General features: G+C 37.5%; 1 protein-coding gene and 1 long non-coding RNA gene across 5 annotated transcripts; both read left to right on the top strand.

The window, feature by feature from the left end:
• The first annotated feature begins 9,577 nt into the window (after positions 1–9,577).
• LOC104612990 (remorin 4.1-like) lies at positions 9,578–11,173 on the top strand. The gene is made up of 2 exons (XM_010280664.3): positions 9,578–10,340; positions 10,530–11,173. The coding sequence occupies exons 1-2, from the start codon at positions 9,735–9,737 to the stop codon at positions 10,725–10,727; spliced, it is 804 nt and encodes a 267-aa protein (XP_010278966.1). The 5' UTR covers positions 9,578–9,734; the 3' UTR covers positions 10,728–11,173.
• A 2,743-nt stretch (positions 11,174–13,916) lies between these two features.
• On the top strand, positions 13,917–18,232 carry LOC104612991 (uncharacterized). 4 transcript variants are annotated; one of them, XR_016082051.1, is made up of 4 exons: positions 13,917–14,900; positions 14,990–15,088; positions 15,243–15,380; positions 15,481–18,232. It is a non-coding gene; the product is annotated as an uncharacterized LOC104612991 (long non-coding RNA). The 4 variants fall into 4 exon arrangements; XR_016082050.1 differs by having other exon boundaries at positions 13,918–14,900; positions 15,243–15,375; XR_016082049.1 differs by having other exon boundaries at positions 13,936–14,900; positions 15,243–16,109; positions 16,255–18,231.
• Positions 18,233–19,915: the final 1,683 nt, after the last annotated feature.

The following is a 19,915-nucleotide window of genomic DNA, read 5'->3' as shown; positions in this document are numbered from 1 at the left end:
AGACCCCATATTCTTCACCGAAGACGATGCGCACGGGGTCCACTACCCCCACGATGACACACTTGTCATAAAGATGAAGATCAACGACTTCGAAGTCCGGTGGGTACTCATTGACTTCGGCAGTTCGGCAGACATCCTTTTTAAGGCAGCCTACGACAAGCTCTAGTTCCGAGAGAGTGACTTGAAGCCCGCGAACACCCCGCTGGTCGGCTTCAGCGGAGAAGAGGTCAGACCCCTGGGAAAGGTCACAGTACCTGTGGAAGTTGGCATGTGGCCTAGCACGGTAAGGCTCAGTCACGATTTCTTGGTGGTCGCGACCCCCTCCCCCTACAATGCCATAGTAGGTCGGCCGATCACCCATGCTTTAAAAGCCGTGGTGTCCACTTACTATTTGGCCATGAAGTTCCCAACGGACTTTGGCATCGGGGTAGTGCGGGGATTGCATTCCCCATCCCCATCCCTGCCCTCGATCGGGGATTCAAGGATAGCCCCATCCCCGACCCCGACCCCGCCAAAATACCCCACATACCCGACCTCATCGGGTCGGGGAGCCTGGGTACGCATCAGGGACGGGGAAAATTGCCACCCCTAGGAGTCTCTCCCCAACATATCACAAAAGCAAATGTAATTAAACTCTTAATCTAAATAACTAATCCTACTAAAACTGAACCGGTGACCCAAATTAGCCAACCAACATACGTTCCATCCGCCTCTCTAAACAGCAAATAGCATTCAGCCCGAAGTTAAGACAAATCAAATATTCATGGTGGTTTTAACAATCTAGGGTGGTACTTCCCAACCCTTCACATTGTTGATGAAAAGTTGAGAATCCCCCTTCTATGATGACATTCTTTCCCCCAAAGGAATAAGCGACTTTGTAAGCTACCAGAGCTGCCCACACCTCTGTTATATTGATCAAGCATGATAAGATGAACCAAAAAAGAGCCCGTTTGATATTGGCGTGAGCTGTCAAACTAGAAGAATATCCCTTTATTCAAGGGACAATTCTTATCATGTCCGTAGTTTGTCATCCCTTATTCCAAGGGATAATTCTTACCTTAGGGGTAGTTTGTGTACAACAAGGAAAGATAGAATAGGGCTGTATATATATACTCATTCAGTGCAAAGAACGAATGCAAGGAAAAAAAGGGAAGAACAATATCTTTCATATACACAAGCTGTCATGGTATCAGAGCGTATCGATCCGTGACCAACTCGTCTACCTTGCCTTCTGCGTCTCGAGCTCATTCATCTGCTGCTCTCGATCCTGATAGGAACCACTAAGATCAGAAACGTCATTCCTGCAATCCAAGCCGCTTTCCCAGTTCTCTTCAGAAGCTTCTTTGTTACGAAAACTGCATCAGACGCCACTGCTTTTCCTTGCTGGATGATGGATGATTAAGTTATCTCACTGTGAGCTGGTCGATTGAATTCGACAATCTCTGTGACTGGTATACCCATCTCCTCAAGAAGTCTCCCAGCAAGATCATTCATGTCCATTTGCTCGGAAACACAATTACAGCCAATCCGAATAACGTCGAGTATATGCTAAAGACGAGGTTTGAAAATTACCCAAAAGAGAAGCCTCTCTCCGTTATCCTGGGTGACCTCTTGGGTCGTGGCATCTTCAACAATTTTATTATATACTCTTTCTCTTCATTCCTTCCGGTAACATCGGATGCAGCTACGTAGGACTTGGCCATCCAATCTATGACCTCAGGGTCTGTTGGACATTGAGATGCCATTAGCAAGGACGCCTTTCAACAGATACAACCATGTCCGATTCAGAAACCTCAGATCCTTCTGGGGAACAACGATCCAACCCTACCCTCACCGAATTGACTACCAGAATGGTTGAAATCCTGCACAGACCAACCTCAACTACAGAGACTCCCGCGGCTTCGATTGGCATCAAGTTGGACGGCACCAACTATGCTCTTTGGTCCCAAGTTGTTGAGATGTATATCTCCGGCAAAGACAAATTGGGATATATTAGTGGCGAGCTTCCCCAGCCTCCTCAGATTCACCCAACCTTTTGAAGATGGCGCACGGACAACGCTATTGTCAAGGGCTGGTTAATTAACTCCATGGATGTATCCTTGATCGGTAACTTTATTCGATTCCCTACAGTAAAGATGGTGTGGGATTCTGTTGCTACTACTTACTTTGATGGAAGTGATACCTCGCAAGTATACGATCTCTGGCACTGTGTGACCCACTTGCGACAGTTTGGAGGATCTCTTGAAAAATATTATAATGATCTCCAAGGTTTGTGGCGTGAAATTGATTTTTGTCATCCAAATCCATTGGAGTGTGCTGTCAACGTTATAATAATCTTCTTCAAGAAGAAAGAGTATATATTTTCTTGGATGGCCTTGATGACAGACTTGACAAGATTCGAGCATATGTACTCGAAATGCATCCGTTTCCCACTGTTGAACAGGCATACGCACAGGTTCGTAGGGAAACTATTCAGAAAAAGGTCATGATCACCGGTAACAATACTGAAACTCCAGGAGCTGTTTTGGCCTCCAAAAGTGTTAAAACTGGACAACCTACTTCATCCTCAATGGGCTCTCTTTCTTTGAGCAACGGAAAATCTGGTATGTCCTCTAAATCACGAACATCTTCTGATGGAACTAAGTGTTCTCATTGTGGTAACTCGAAACATACCCGGGAGAATTGCTTCAAACTACATGGCTACCCCGACTGGTGGCATGAACTCCAAGCTCGAAAACGTCAAGACAAGGCTGAAACTGGCGGTAAGGCTGCGATGGTAACAGCAGAACCCCAACTTTCATTCACACCATCTGTTGAAGTACCACAAGGAGACATACTCCTCTTAGACTCAGGTAACAATCTTTCCCACAACACTGTTGATAGCAATGCATGGATACTTGACTCGGGGGCTACCAACTACATGACCTATGATGCTACTGATTTTTCAAAAAACTTCACCACCAAGACGGATTACAATTGCTAATGCCAATGGGATTGTATCTCCAGTCACAGGAGCAGGCACTGTGACCTTGTCACCTGCAATATCCTTAAATAACACTTTGCTTGTTCCCTCTCTCTCCCATAAATTACTGTCTGTTAGCCAAATTTCCATTGATCTAAATTGTGTTGTGCTCATTTATCATACTTTTTGTCTTCTTCAGGATATTCTCACCAAGGAGATAATTGGGCGTGGTACTAGGAGGGGGGTGGGGGGGGGGGGGGGGGGGGCTCTACTACATGGATGATCTTAGTATGGGTCAAGCACATCATGCACATCATCAAGGCAACACCAAAGAACAACATATTTGGATCTGGCATCGCCAGTTTGGACATCCATCATTTGGTTACATGAAACATTTATTTCCGGATTTATTTACAGATATGCAGCCTCATGATTTTCAATGTAACACTTGCATCTTAGCCAAGAGTCATAGAATTATCTATCCTTTAAGTATGAATAAAAGTAAAGTTCCATTTGCTTTAATTCACTCGGATGTGTGGGGGCCATCCCCGGTAACTACGATGTCTGGGTTTCGCTGGTTTGTAATCTTTGTTGATGACTGCACTCGCATGACATGGTTATATCTGCTAAAACATAAAGATGAAGTGTTGACTGTATTTCAATCTTTTCATATGATGGTGAAGACTCAGTTCTCAGCTAAAATTCAGGCTCTTAGGTCTGATAATGGCGGGGAATATATGAATCAACAGTTCCAAGATTATTTCCGGATTCATGGACTACTTCATGAGACTTTATGTCCACAAATTCCGTAGCAAAATGGCATTGCTAAAAGAAAGAATCGGCACATACTCGAAACTACTGGTGCTTTGTTACTTGGAGCACATGTACCTAACCGACATTGGGCTGATGCTGTTGCTACTGCTGTGCACCTCCTTAGCCGAATGCCATCACGAGTCTTACATTTTAAGACACCATTACAAGTTCTTTCATCACATGTCTCTCTATCAACCGTGTTGATGATTTCACCTCGAGTTTTTGGCTGTGTGGCATTTGTACATCTGCATAAAAGTCAACGAACAAAACTTGATCCACGTGCAACTTGATGCTTATTTTTGGGGTATGCGTTACATCAGAAAGGATACTGATGTCATGACCTAGCCACCCAACGCATCTATGTTACCATGGATGTCACTTTTTTTGGAATCTGAAACATTTTACTCTCCTTTCGAATCCAATTCTTCTCTTCAGGTGGAGAGTCAGAGTGAAGAACAGAATTGGTTTCTACCCGACTGGCTGAATAATAGTGCTTCAACAGAAATGGTGGATAATACGGAACACTCTAGACCAGAAATGGTGGTCAATGAGGAACCTTCTACAATTGATATAATTTCAAGAGAGACATCTACAGCACTAGAAACATCTACATCGTCACTTCCAGCAGAAATAGAGACCCCAACCTCCACAGTACCTGAAGACCCATCTCCTGAGAATATTCCTGAAGCAAATGAGAACATTCCTGAGGTAAACTCTCCTACTACACCTTCAAGCTCTAATGATATGAATACTTCTGTTGGTTACACTTTACCTTTCAGGCATAATCGTGGCAAACCGCCAAATAGATATTCTCTAAATATTGAGGATCGAAGGTCAAAGTATCCAATTGCCAATTATGTATCAACAAAGAGACTCTCCAAACCTCTCAAAACATTTGTGCGAGAATTGTCCTCAAATCATATTCCCACCAGTGTTCAAGAAGCTTTGACAAACCCGAAATGGACTCAGGCCATATAGGAAGAAATGGAGGCACTATTGAAGAACAAAACATTGACTCACCTTGCCCAAAGGGAAAAGACCTATAGGGTGTAAATGGGTATTTTCCATTTAATATAAGGTGGATGGGTCGATCGAGAGATACAAAGCGAGGCTGGTTGTGAAAGGTTATACCCAGACACATGGTGTAGATTATCAAGAGACCTTCTCACTAGTGGCCAAATTGAATACGGTTAGAGTTTTATTATCTCTTGCAGCAAACCTTGATTGGCCACTGCACCAATTCGATGTAAAGAACGCTTTCCTCCATGGTGATCTTGAAGAGGAGGTATAAATGGACATCCCACCTGGTTATACAACGAATTCCAAGACCAAAGTTGTGTGTAAACTGTAGTGAGCCCTATATGGACTGAAACAATCACCGCGGGCATGGTTTGGGTGGTTTAGTCTTACGATGAAGAAATATGGCTTTCAACAAAGCAACTTAGACCATACACTATTTCTAAAGCACCGGCAAGGGAAGGTAACAAACTTAATAATATATGTGGATGACATGATTATCACAGGAAATGATTCAGGAGAAATAGCAACACTTCAAAAGCAATTGGCAACTGAGTTTGAAATGAAGAACTTGGGAGGGCTCAAATATTTTCTAGGAATTGAAGTTGCTAGATCAAGGCAAAGTACATTTCTGTCTCAACGGAAATACACGTTAGATTTACTATCTGAAGTGGTACAGTTGGAGTGCAAACTGGCAGACACACCAATTATTCAAAACCATAAACTTGGAGAATACCCAGACCAAGTACCTACTGATAAGGAGAGATATCAAAGGCTGGTTGGTAAACTTATTTATCTCTCACATACTCGCTCAGACATCACTTACGCTGTCAGTGTAGTGAGTCAGTTCATGCATTGCCCAAGCAAAGATCACATGAATGCTATAATGTGAATTCTTCGATACTTGAAGTCCTCACCTGGAAAAGGACTAATGTTCTCAAAGAATAATCATCTGAAGATTGAAGGCTATACAGACGCAGATTAGGTTGGAAATATCTCGGATAGAAAATCCACCTTGGGGTACTTTACATTTGTCGGTGGGAATCTTGTTACATGGAGAAGCAAAAAACAAAAGGTGGTGGCCTTATCAAGTGCTGAAGTTGAGTTTCGGGGAATGGCTAAAGGTCTTTGCGAGCTTCTCTGGCTTAGAAGATTAATGACGGAAATCGGTTTCTCCCCAACCTCTGAGATGGACCTATTCTGTGATAACAAGGCTGCCATAGATATCTCTCATAATCATGTCCAACATGATCGAACAAAGCATGTGGAGGTGGACTGGCATTTCATCAAACAAAATATCGAAGATAAGATCATTCGATTTCCTTTTGTCAAGTCTGAAGACCAACTGGCAGATATACTTACAAAAGTTGTATCCAGTAAAAACTTCTACAGCTCACTTGGCAAGTTGGGCATCCAAGATTTGTACGCGCCAACGTGAGGGGGAGTATTGCTTGAGTTGTCAAACTAGAAGAATATCCCTTAATTCAAGGGACAATTCTTATCATGTCCGTAGTTAGTCATCCCTTAATCCAAGGGATAATTCTTACCTTAGGGGTAGTTTGTGTACAACAAGGAAAGATAGAATAGGGTTGTATATATATACTCATTCAGTGTAAAGAACGAATGCAAGGAAAAAAGGGAAGAACAATATCTTTTGTATACACAATCTGTCATTTGATTCATAAGAATAGGGGTACGTCTAGAGTTGGAATTGGAATGCCCAAATCGAAATTCTATTCCCATTCCTGATGGAATAGCATTCTCCCATTTGAGGAAATGGCCATTTCTTCCCCCTCCCTTGGGGCTGATACTCCATTCCAACTTATTTTAATTCCCATTCCAATTCTTGTTTGGACCAAATAAGCTATAAGAATAGAACATTCTGATTTTGATTCTGATTCCAATTGTAAACCAAACAGACCCTTTAATACATTATTTTCCTCTTTCTCCAAGCACTCTCATGTAAGGGTGTCAATAGACCGGTTTTGGATTGGATCCCGTCTAGTCCGAAATCAATCTGAACGGATTGGATGGACCAACAAGACATATTGAACTGGACCAATCTGGCCCAAAATATTTATTAGATTGGATTAAACTTGGACCGTCCGTAACAAATTTTATTGGATTGGGTTGGATTAAGCCAATATCTGGTCCATTGATATAAGATAAGAGTATATGTGCCAATGGACCGGGTTTGGGTTGAAACCAATCTAAATCAAAATGAATTTGAATAGATTGGATGGTCCAGACATTGAATTGGACCAGTCCAAATTTGTCCAAAACATTCATTGGATTGGATTGGACCTAGTCCATTTACAATGGATTCACATTCGAACATGAGTCTCCCTACACATTATTCAATTCCAAATTCACCCCTAAACCATTAGCCCGGCTTGACTCTCATGTTAATTATTGAAATACATTAAATTTTATTAAAGACTGTATGTACATACTGCATGCAATCCTATTAAATAACACATTTATGTTTAATGATTCCTACTAAAAATTAAAAGAATAATATTAAAAAATTATTATTTTATAAACTAATGCAATAACCAAATAAATAACCTATCAAATTCACATTAAAAAAAAAATGATTTTGATCTCAAGAAATGTATGCAAATAAAAATAGTAATAATAGAATAATTATTTTAATACTTAAAATTTATATATCTATATATATAAATTATTAATTAATATTCTAATTCACCTCACATTAAATAACAATATATTAAATATTTACAAAATATTTGGGAATATAATATTAAATAGAATCTATCAATTCTACCAATTAAAATTTATACAAAAAATGGTTTTTAATTTTAGAAAAACTATATAAACAAAAATACTAATAATGTAATAATTATATTAGCAATTAAGAATTTGTAACTTATATATAATATAATTTTTAATTGCTGTATGTATCTTAGAAATTTTAACAAATTTGATATATTTTAAATTGAAATTATACATTTTCATAAATTATCAATTGATATTTTAATTTACATTTGAGAATTTAATATTTGGTTGACTTTTTTTTAATGTAAAAGAGTGAGAAATAGTAAAATGGACAATAATTGATATAATAATTAAAATAAAATATGTACATATTTTATGTGTTTGAACTCTTGATTGATGCATATCTATAAAATTGAATGATATCTATGCATCTTAATATATTAATTGTAATATATTTTTTCATACATACATTTATTAGGTATTTATACATTATTTGTGGTTATTTGAATTTAAATTTGGTGTTATTAATATATTTATGGAATTTCTATGTGTTTTCCTAGCATATCTAAATCTTTCGTCCGTATCCATATATTCTTAAAGCATATCTGTATTTGCATCCGTATCCAAATTGTTCGATACAATATTCAATACCGATACTTTAATCCATAATAATGCATGCTGAAAATCTTTTTAAAATCAAAAACCTAACTTGTAAAGAAGGGACAAAAATACATTATTAATGGCTTATTGGTGTTCAATTATTCTTATTAGAGGACAAAATAAATTGAAAATAATAAAATAATTATATTATCAAATTAGATGAACAAAATTTCCCTCCCTAAGCAACGAAGCAACTAATTGCATTTGCTGCTTTATAGCTTTTACTATATAAAGAGACATTGGCGTGATCAGATTGAATTTGGATATAGACTTGTTGTCTTGTTGAACCGGAATATGACCTGGTGCCATTTCGAATTTCCTATGCTTGGACAAGTGGAGCCAAAGCCAAAGGATAAGGCAATTCGCTTTCTTTTTCTCCTTTTAACATCTTCACCCCAACGAACCAATAGACACGTGTATGTCACATTTGTATTTGGGTGGACACGTGGCTAAATCCTCACCCAACTATACCCACCCATTACATCATCAGATGGCTCCAAACAAAAATAATCATGGTGCTTGGCAATTGAAGACTAGAAAGTGATATTCCAAGCATCTCTCATCCTTCCAGAAAGCTGTTATTATTAATTCTATTAATAATAACCCTAATGACGAGCCAAATAAAGCCTTAGAGGTGCCCTAATTTACACGCATTGATGGAGGTCCGAGCAACCTGATGTAGGACTCACCGCAGAACATCCGTCCACCACGTGTCCGATAAAGTATCCACATTTTTCAACGTGTGTCAAAGTGGGATACTGGGCCCGGCCCACTACCTACCTCTGTTGGGCTGGTCTAATATCTCGTGGCCTGGCCGACACTAAGATTAAAATCTAAAACAAGTTTCTTTATGTTTATTTGTCTAACTAATTAGGTTTATGGATGCCACGTCAGCTTTTCTTGAAAAAGACTAGGGTTCCGAATGAGGTGACCCGTCTAGATTCCTTCCCCACACGACCCTTTGAAAGTCGGTTGATGGATGACGTGGACAATTTGGAACGTTTCATCAACTTATGGGGGGTTCACATTAGAGAGTGGCTGAACCGAATAATTTGTTTGTTTTATGGATGAAGTCATGAAAGAGCTAGCATCCTCATGAATAATTTATTCACTAAAAACAGAATAAAAAGCAATTCAATTCAGCCAATTTGGCTGTGACCAAACAACCCTTAGGAAGGGTCAAAATCCTCTGCAGTTGACACGTCGTGGCCCACTACCGTCCACGTCAGCTTAATACATGGGCCATTATCAGGTTGACACGTCGTGGCCCACTATCGTCCGTATAGGATTCTGAGTGGGTGATGTGGCAAACACATGGAAGATTTGCAGTTGTATAATTACTGGACGACTATATTAATTGAATTTGGAGGTGTGTGGCTAAAATTTCTCGTTGGCTTTAGTGAGAGAAATTGACGTTCTTGGTTCTTCTGCTAATAAGCTGCGAGCCTGCGAGTATGCTTGTAGGGAAGGGATTGCGTCCTACTTTGCTCCACTGCTTTTGTCCGGGTCGGTATTGTACTAATTAGGATCTTGAGCTCTTCACATGTCGAATGATCAGATTCAGAGAGATGTAAGCAATGGAAGAGAGAACCATGGCGATGGAGATCAAGTCATCAGGGATATACATGCTCTAACGCCACCGCCGGCCCCAGCAGGGAATCGAGCTCGGCAGAGGGAGTCCTGGGAGACGAGCAGCCACAGGCTATCCACCTTGTCCATGAGCAGCGACGGTGCTTCCAGCGAGAACTTCACGAGCATGAGTCGCGAGTTCAATGCTTTGGTCCTTGCTGGCTCTGCAATCGGGAACGCCGACGGCCATGAAAACGAGGGTGGCAACGTCGGGAACAACCTGGCCAGGATTGGGGAGGACGATCGGTTGCCGGAGGTGACGAACCCATTGGCCATTGTCCTAGATAACAATCCGCTCGACCCCGTCCCCTCTCCTAGACATCCGGCTGCTGGAAGTGGCATGGCCGAGGAGGTGTCGTTGCAGAGGGTGAAGCGGGAGGAGATAGAATCCAAGATATCGGCGTGGCAGACGGCCAAGATTGCTAAGATTAATAACAGGTTCAAGAGGGAGGATGCGATCGTCAATGGGTGGGAGGATGAACAGGTCCAGAAGGCAACATCTTGGATGAAGAAGGTTGAGGTGAGTAATTAAGGAACAATTAAATTAATTGCACCCACACCCCATATGATAATTTCATTCAATTCCAAGTTGTAAATAGTTAAACTTATTTATCGTTGATCTTCTTCTGTAAACTATGGTGATTTAATTACTTGAGTAATAATCCATGGAGTCATGACTCATGATACATAAACTTTGTTTTGTTTGTAGAGAAAGCTAGAGGATAAAAGAGCTAAAGCATTGGAGAAAATGCAAAACGAGGTGGCAAAGGCACATCGGAGAGCAGAGGAGAGGAGAGCATCAGCTGAGGCAAAGAAAGGAACAAAGGTAGCTAGAGTTCTTGAGTTGGCCAACTTGATGAGGGCTGTTGGGAGAGCTCCCACAAAGAGATCCTTCTTCAAGCCCTAGTGAACCAACCCAACCAGATAGAATTTCTTGAAAAGGTTAAATGAGTACAGTACTTACAACTGCTCCCCCCGTACTAGCACCCTCCATCTTTTCTGCATTGAAGGGTGCCCTACTTGAAAGGGCATCAAGGAACTGTTCCCTGATAGGAAGACCAAAGAACTGTGTTTAATTTTAAGTGTTTTGAAGTGATTTTCCAAGTGTGTGGTTAGTGTTTGGTAGAAATTTAAGTGGGTTGTTGGCTATATGGTTGAACAAATTTTCCTCTATCATCTGCCATGTACAGTTCCATAGTAAGTATGTATCTGTTTGGGATGCAAGTTTAATTAAGTGCATCTATTGCTAGTAGATTGGTTTGTAGGGGCAACGATAGTTAATTGAGCCCTTCTATCACCAATCTTTAAGGAATTTTCATTTGGAAAGGAATGAATAAAAATTTGAACATTGAGCATTCTAAACTTTCTTTAGAATGGGTGTGTGTGTGAGAGAGAGAGAGAGAGAGAGAGTTCACCCTTTTATGGATATACACTAGCAGAGACCCCATGTGATGCATGAAATGTTGTATTTCAACATTTTTACATGTAGAATAGTGGATTTTTTTTTTCTTTTTCAGTTATTTATCTTTGAATTTTCGTTTTTATATAGCTTGTATATTATGAGAAGCACATAAACCAAATGATGGTGACTCTATTGATACCTTATCTAGTTAGTTGTAGTAGAGACTTATTGGGTTGGGGCAATGGGTTACCTCCCATTATGTAGCCCTATAAAGCCAAAAAATGTGCTTAATTAGCATGGGATTAATAACCAAGCTGAAAAAAAAACAATTTTAAAATTGAATTGATGAAAATAATAAAAAACTCACATCAAGTTATTTCTTACATTTTATTATTGAATTAGAACAATCCATTAAATAATTCTACATTAAATTAAATTAATAAAAACAATGGAAAAAAACCTAAGCCTAAAGAAAGGAGCAAACTAGGGAAAAAACTAATAACCCAAGGAAAGGAGCAATGATTTGTTTAGATTGGTTCACCCTATGTACTGGTGCGCAAATTTAGGTCCAAACTAACGTTCATGTTGAGGTTGACCCTTAATCTAACTCAACCCATCTAATTTACACCCTACTTTATTAGAGAGAGCCAAAAGGGGTTAAGAGATATTTAAGAGGAAAATAAGGATTTAATGGGGAGGGGAGATGTTACAAACATTGACTATTAAGGAGAGAGAGAGAGAGAGATTTATTAGAGTAAATATAGATTTTATGAGAGATAATAAAGACCCATTAGGTTTATAATGTTTTAATATAAAAAAAAACTAGTGAATGACCCCATACTAAGTATGGGGAAGTTAATGCTATACATGCATACATACATATATATATTGTAAATCAGTTTTTTGAATAGATTAAGTTTTCAATTTTGAAACTATTTGATAATATCGGTTTTATGAATTCATATTCTTCATTAGAGAATTAATAATTTTATAAACAATAATAAACTTCTAATAAATGAAGAAGTCTATTGAAACTTGTATGAACAATATTAAAATCACAGTAGTTAAGAAAGAAAAAGAATTTTCATACAATGGGAGAAAAAATAAACATACTTTGGAGACTCTTCTTTCTACCACCAAATATAATTGTGCTCTCATGAAATTATCTTCTATTAAACCCTTTAACAATAGTAATGACCTTCAAATCCATTCGCAACCTTGACGTAATATTCAACAATGACCTTTTAAACCCTTTAACCATGACCTTCTAATCCTTCTAATCCATTCTCAGTAATTAGTTATCACTGTTAATTATCAATAATTAATTAGTAGAAATTAATTACAACGTGTAATTTTAGCAAATAATTTTTAGTAATTCAATTTTCCTATTAACAATTTTTTAATAATAATCAGTATTATTAATATATTAATAATTATAAAATCAGTAATAATAATAATAATAATATTATTATTATTATTAAGTAATAATATATTCTTATTATGTGTGTATTGATTTTAAAATCAGTATTTTTAAAATTATTGATATATTAATAATATTTTAATAATTATAAAATCAGTAGTAATAATACTATTAAAATCATAATAATAATAGTAGTAATAATAATGAATTTATTATTATTATTATTGTTATTATTATTATTATTATTATTAGTAGTAGTAAGTAATAATACTATTATTAAGTAATAATATATTCTTATTATGTATGTACTGATTTTGAAATCAGTAATATTAAAATTATTGATATCCGTAATTTCAGCAAATAATTTTAAGCAATTCACTTTTCATATTTACACTTTTTTAATAATAATTAGTATTATTTATATATTAATAATTATAATATCAGTAATGATAATAATAATATTACAATCATAATAATAAAAGTAATAATAATGATACTATTATTATTATTATTATTATTACTATTAAGTAATAATATATTCTTATTATGTATGTACTTAATTTGTGTATAGTAAGTAATTAACTTGTTACAATTAAATTTTTAGTTAATTAATGAATAATTGCTTTTATAATTAATTTAATTTAACAATATTGAATAATTGAAAGTTTTATAATTTAACTTTCACTAAATCAAGTAATTATTGGATAATAATATTATTATTAATTATAATTATTCAAATTCATTTTATTTTCTGATAGATTTTTATTTAATTGAAGATATTTACAATATTTTATCTAGCGTTTGACCCCGTTATGGGGCAGTCACATGTATGTATCATTTTGGTTTTTACATTTTTTGTTTATTACAGTAATATTATTTTATTTGAGTTTCACTAATTATTCACATGTATATTTATATTTGAATTAAGAAATTGAATTATTTAGTAATAATACTATTATTAAGCAATAATAATATTATTATCAAGTAATTTTTGTTATAATTAATGTTTTTAGTTAATTAATGAAATAATAATTGCATCTATAATTAAGTTATTTTATCAATATTGAATAATTGAAAGTTTTATAATTTGACTTTGACTAAATCAAATAAATATTGGATAATAATAATATTATTAATTATAATTACTGATAATAATTAGTAGTAATTAATTATTAGTAATATATTAATACTACATTAATAATAATAATATATTAATAATACATTAATAATACATATTAGTATATTATTATACTTAATAATTATTAACTGAAAACAATAATATTAATAATTAATATTATAATTATCATTTAATAATTACTCATTAATATTACTGATATAATTATTAACATCGGTATTAATTATCAACATTTAATTAAATCGGTTTTGGTTTAAAAACAAACTTACTTAATTAATGTTAATTATTATTAACATCATTAGTAATTATGAGTAATTAAATATAAGTACTTGTTATTAATTATCAGCATTTAATTAAACCAGGTTTGGTTTAAAAACAAATCGAATTAATTAACATTTTTATTAAGTATCAGTAATTAAATATATGTACATAATTAAACTGGATTTGGTTTAAAGCCGAACCGATTTAATAAGTTATGAAACAAACAGTAAATTCGCAAATATTGGGTAGACCCGACCCGAAACAATATCTGTCACCTTTACCCGACGTGAATACGCGCATGTTGTGATCACAGCCAAAACATGACCATTGGCAGCTCATAAGCAACAATGTATGAGCCTCTCGGTCACCGGCGGCCAAAGGTAAATGATCGCCGGTGGTCGGTGAACTCATCAGATATTAATGAAGAGCCAGTGGTCGCCTGTATTAAAAAAAATACATCCCCTGTAAGCCTGTTTTTTTAATGAAACATCCCCTGGCTGAAACTCGACCATTGGCGGCTTCATCTACATGGAAGGTATGACGATCCTGGCCACCGGCAGCCACACATAAATGATCGCCAGTGGTAGGCGAAGAGTGCAGCAGATCCCTAATAAATTTTTATAATACCATTAATGCCCTTCGAATAAAAGAGTATAAGGTTTTGCCCATCGACACAATCTTCTCTGCAACCAGCGGTGGTTTCTCTCCTTTAGCCAACATTGAGGTAAGATTTCATTCATGGCGGAGTGTTTTCCTTCATCTCCTCACTGTGATTTCTCGTCTCCTTCATCTTCTCACTGAACCAACGACGGGAGTCGTTCCAGCAGCGGCGATCTATTACCAGCGGTCGAAATCGCAACAGGTTGGTGTTTCAGATCGACTGCTATTTGCGTTTTTTGACTCCCAGATGTTTTGTTTGAGAATCAGTATATGTTTTCCCCTGTTTCATAGTTAAAATCGATTTCTCGTCTCCTTCATCTTCTCACTGAACCAGCGGCGGGAGTCGTTCCAGCAGCGAAGATTTATTACCAGCGGTCGAAATCACAGTAGGTTGGTGTTTCAGATCGACTGCTATTTTCGTTTTTTGACTCTCAGATGTTTTGTTTGAGAATCAGTAAATAGTTAAAATCTGATTTCCATCCCTAGAAAATAGTCAAAGGGACTAATAGCATGTCTTACTCTGATTTCCATCCATTCAATCAAGCACGCGATTGAACATGTGAAGTGGTTGGGAAATCAATACAGGACGTATTAGACATCGAAGAATGTTCCTAAAACGCCTCGAGTTTGGTTGGGCACTCGCGTGGTTCATCTTCGCAGAGTTCAAATTACCCCTTGTAAGGTTTACTTCTATGGTCCAGAACCCATTCTTTCCAATCGTGTTTTACGCCATTATCCTTAAGAGATTGATAACTTTATCCGTGCTTCATTCGTTGATGAAGAATTCGGTAAAATCTCTCCAACGAACTTGTATTTGTCACGTAAATCTTTTGCAAGTGATGATGACAGATGCATGGGAATTTATAGAAGGATACTTTCTGTTTTGAAGAATGATATAGTAATCGGTGATAAGAAGTTTGAGTTTATTGCCTTCTCATCATGTCAACTGCAAGAAAATTCTGTGTGGATGTTTGCTTCAATGAATGAGCTTAGTGCAGATAGCATCAGAGAATGGATGGGCGATTTTCGTAACATAAGACATGTGGCAAAATTTGCAGCAAGGCTGGGCCAGTCTTTCGGTTCATCCATTGAAACATTGACTGTGAATAGCTTTGAAATTGAAGTTATTCCTGATGTGGAGATTGAAGGAGAGGATAGAACCATATACGTTTTCTCTGACGGAATTGGCAAGATTTCTGTTGAGTTTGCACGCATAGTGGCAATTGACTGTAATCTCAAGGATTACTCCTTCTGCCTTCCAAATTCAGTATGCAGGTTCTAAGGGTGTTGTAGCCTTGGATCCAACATCTACAGCGAAGCTATCGCTGAGGCCAAGCACGGCTAAGTAATGCTGGGTTTCATCAAGGCAACCCAGCATGGCCAAGGTTCCACTTCACAGCTTCAATGGCAGGTATTTTAGAAAATTACTTGGAATTGTATAATGGTACTTCTACTATTTGGGAAAATTACCAATGCCAAGGACTGAAATATCCATTTTTCCCTTACACCAAATTCGAAACTCCTTGATTCTTGTGATCACGGGAGAGCCTCCTCAGTCGTCGCTATACAGGCACGTCGGCGGCATTGGCAAGGAGAGCCCGAACTCGGTTTTCCATCAGAGTCAAAGTCGAAGAACATGGTTTCCTTGGCAATGTTAATTGATATCCACCGAATCCATGGATGCAGCCTGCAGCTGTGAGGGGATCTGATGTGGCCATCGTAGATGGGTTTGAGCAGACCGCTCTCCTAGAGCTTCAGGCGCACTACCAGAACCAGAATACCACCCGCTCTGGCGTCGGTGCAAAGAATACAACACCAATTTGAGTATACAACACCTCTGGCGTCACTCCAGCCTCATCTTCGTCCCCTTTCGACGGACATGGTAACTCCGTCGACGGGAGAGGAGTTACCATCACCGAGCGACGCAAGGCCCTCTCTCGAAATTGACTGTTCTCATGTTTTGTTTCTTGTTTTAACAAAATTACGCTTTACAGGTTCATAGCTTGGAGACATTACTGTTGCAAGCCCTGAATTAGTACTCCACGAATTTGGCACCAGCTTTACAGAAGCTGGTGCTGACCCAAGAACCTAATCCCATCAAGCTGTACTACCGAAAGGTGGCCAACTTCCTAGAGGACAACTGGAAGCGGGTGTGGGTGCTGGTGCTCTGGATTTCCATCTGTGCCGGCCTCTTCACATGGAAGTTCATCCGCCATCGAGAGAGGAGTTACCATCGCCGAGAACGAAGGGGAAGAAGGAGAGAGAGAGAAGGTGGAGGGGGCTTCAGCTCAGCTCTGGCCTCTGTAACAGTAATGGAGAAGGCAAGGAGACTGACATTTTGGCGAGATATTGAGAGTAGAGAGTTGAGAGACAAAGAGCGATGGACGAAATTCGAATTCAATAAAGTATAAGGATTGATGAGAGAGCTAGCTCAGCTCAGCTCTGGCCTCTGTAACAGTAATTATGGGTTGGGATGTTAGCTATGGCGTTGAATTCGTGCCAAGCACTGAAGATGGATTCACTGTAACCGTTCAGAAATTGAAGAAGATCGATTCACTGCGTTGAATCCACTGTCTGCCGCCTCCTCATCACTTCCGTTGCTACAGTAGCAGCGGCGGACCTCTCCAGCAGCAGCTCCCTCCCTCTCTCCCCATCCTCCTCTTCGTTCTCTCTCCCTCTCGCCCCTGTTTCGTCACCACCGCTGCTACAGACCTCTCCAGCAGCGTCTCTCTCTCCCGGTCCCCTTCGTTCTCTCTCTCCCCCTCGCCCCTATTACATCACTGCTGCTGACAAGTGAAGATGCCCAAGACACGAAGTGATGAACTGCGACTCTCTCTTTTTCACTACAGTGGATGTGGACAAAAGAGCTCACGTTAGCTTAAGCTTGCGGATTTCTTGAGATGGAAACTGTGGGTTCTGTTGTGTTGGGTTCAGACGCCGGAGCGATGTTGGAGAACGCCGGTTGATTGCTGTAGCGGAACGGTTGCACTACCAACAGCCGTCGAGGAGTGGTTCGTTCGTTCTAGCAGCTGCCGGGGAGATGGATGGTGAAGAAAAAGGGAGAGGGATGAAGGGCAAAATTGAGATTTTTAAAAAAATATATATATATCTGTATTACCACGTGTGTATGAATTTCGACAGAATATTAACAGATATTAATGACAGGATAGAACTAATCAATTGTTCAAAATCGTAATGATGGTGCAAGACAATAATTAAATAATAAGAATAATTTAATAGATTTACCCTTACAAAAAAACATAAACCCAATAAGTTGCAAGTAGTAGCAAAAGGAGGTTGAGAAATTGGGTCTGAAAAAAACCCAAAAAAGTAGAAATGCATTGAGCAATAATTAGTTGAAGGATGACTGACTAAGTATCATCGTCTTTCCTTTCTCATCAATAATTAGTTGGAGATTTTCATGGGATTATACATAGTTTTCATCTTGTTATCTCTCCATCCTATTTTGCAATTATCATTTCAGACTTTATGACCAAAAACCAAATGAATGTAAAATATGATTTTATTGAGCAAGAGTTACAAATCCATAAATGAGTCTCAATCTTAGTGTTAACATAGATTTTAACATGAGTTCTACATTGTCGTTGATTCATAAGAGGTTCAATGTCATTCCAAGGAAAAGTGAAGGATTTCAGAAACTTTATCCTATTAGTGGAGGAGAGGGCATTTCCAAGTAATAGATAAAGGGAATGCTTTGGGGAGTTTGTTTGAGTGATTCTTGGCTTAACATGAACCTCATAAATTGCTCTTAATTTATGATGGTATAGTAAACTAAAAGTATATTTAACATATGTATAAAAAACTCTTCTTTTGACTGTAAAATCTGATTTTTAGATGGCCCATCACAGTCTAATGTGGTAGCATAGATAGCAGTTAGGGAACATAAAGGAACGTGAACAAAGATGGTCCTTCCATTCCTTTGGTAAAGTCAATTCTGATTTTTATTATACTATTAAACATGTATGTGCATTTTCACGTAATAGTATCTCTAAGATAAAACTATTAATAATTCATGGATAATTTCTAAACGGTTACAAGTGGGCAGTTTTTGAACAGTTATAAGTGGGTAATTTCTAAAGTGAGAGTAAAGAACATATATACCCTCTTTATGCCCATTGTATTCTTAGATAAGGGGATAGAAAACGTCTAATAAAAAATCCAATAAAAAGGGGCATTTGCTCTTTTATAAATAATATAGATATAGATTTTAGCAAGCAGAACCATTGCTCACATTAGAATTAATTTGTAACTTACTGTGGAGATAACATGTTTCACTACTAATGGTGTTGAATGTTCAAGTTTGTTGTGCCATGTACCAAGAGAGGTACATCCACCAAATGTAGAAAAGAGGGCAAGGTTGCTGGGATTGTTTTTATTAATTATTTGAGGAAAAGCATGTAGTTTTAGGCATTATATTTGCAAGATAAGAAGCAACAAATAAAAACAAAACAATCATCATGGGGAAGAAGTTGAGTATTCACCCAAGAAGTTGATCCATCTGTTTCTATTGCCACTTGAAGAATAACAACAATAGACTTCAGGAATAAATCCCCTCACCAAGTATGGGCTACAAAAGTGATTTTCTCCTATGTTCAAGCCTTATACAATCACATCTTCGACCTTTTATCCCTTTTTGTTGATGTAAAGTTGTTATATATATGTAACTAGGTTGGTGGTTAAGCCGGTCCATAAACTTGCAAAACAGGCTAGACTTAAAAACACTTTTATTAACAGGGCCAATCCCCCTGCGCTTGTTTTTTGGATCATTGGTTCCTTTTTTGCTATGAGTGAAAACAGAACTTTGACAATAGGCCGTGGGAATACAAATCTAAGTCATGTAATTTGAATGTTCTCCATTGTAATGTTATGAATATTTTTAAACACCCAACATGTCTTGATAGAGAGAGAGAGAAAAATGAAATAATTATGACAAGATTTTGGAGAGTGATTTGAGGTGACTTGTGAAATTTTGTTTAACCATATATATGTACCGCTTTTGGAAGTTTTATTGCAACTATGAAACTTCCTCTAAAATTGAAACTGACATCCACTTTTGAAAGCATAAATCGAGATCCTTTTTGAAAAGTGTAATTGGCCTAAGGGGTAATGACCAAAGCCCCTTTTAATATAATAATATTGGAAATATTATCATGTTGACAATTTGACATCAGAGTTACTATGTTATGGATGTGGGTG

The sequence above is a fragment of the Nelumbo nucifera genome, chromosome 2, assembly GCF_055504915.1.
Source record: "Nelumbo nucifera cultivar China Antique chromosome 2, China Antique-T2T, whole genome shotgun sequence".
Classification (NCBI taxonomy): Eukaryota; Viridiplantae; Streptophyta; class Magnoliopsida; order Proteales; family Nelumbonaceae; genus Nelumbo; species Nelumbo nucifera.
The sequence above is the reverse complement of the archived record's forward strand: the minus strand, read 5'-3'. Positions and strand labels throughout refer to the sequence as shown.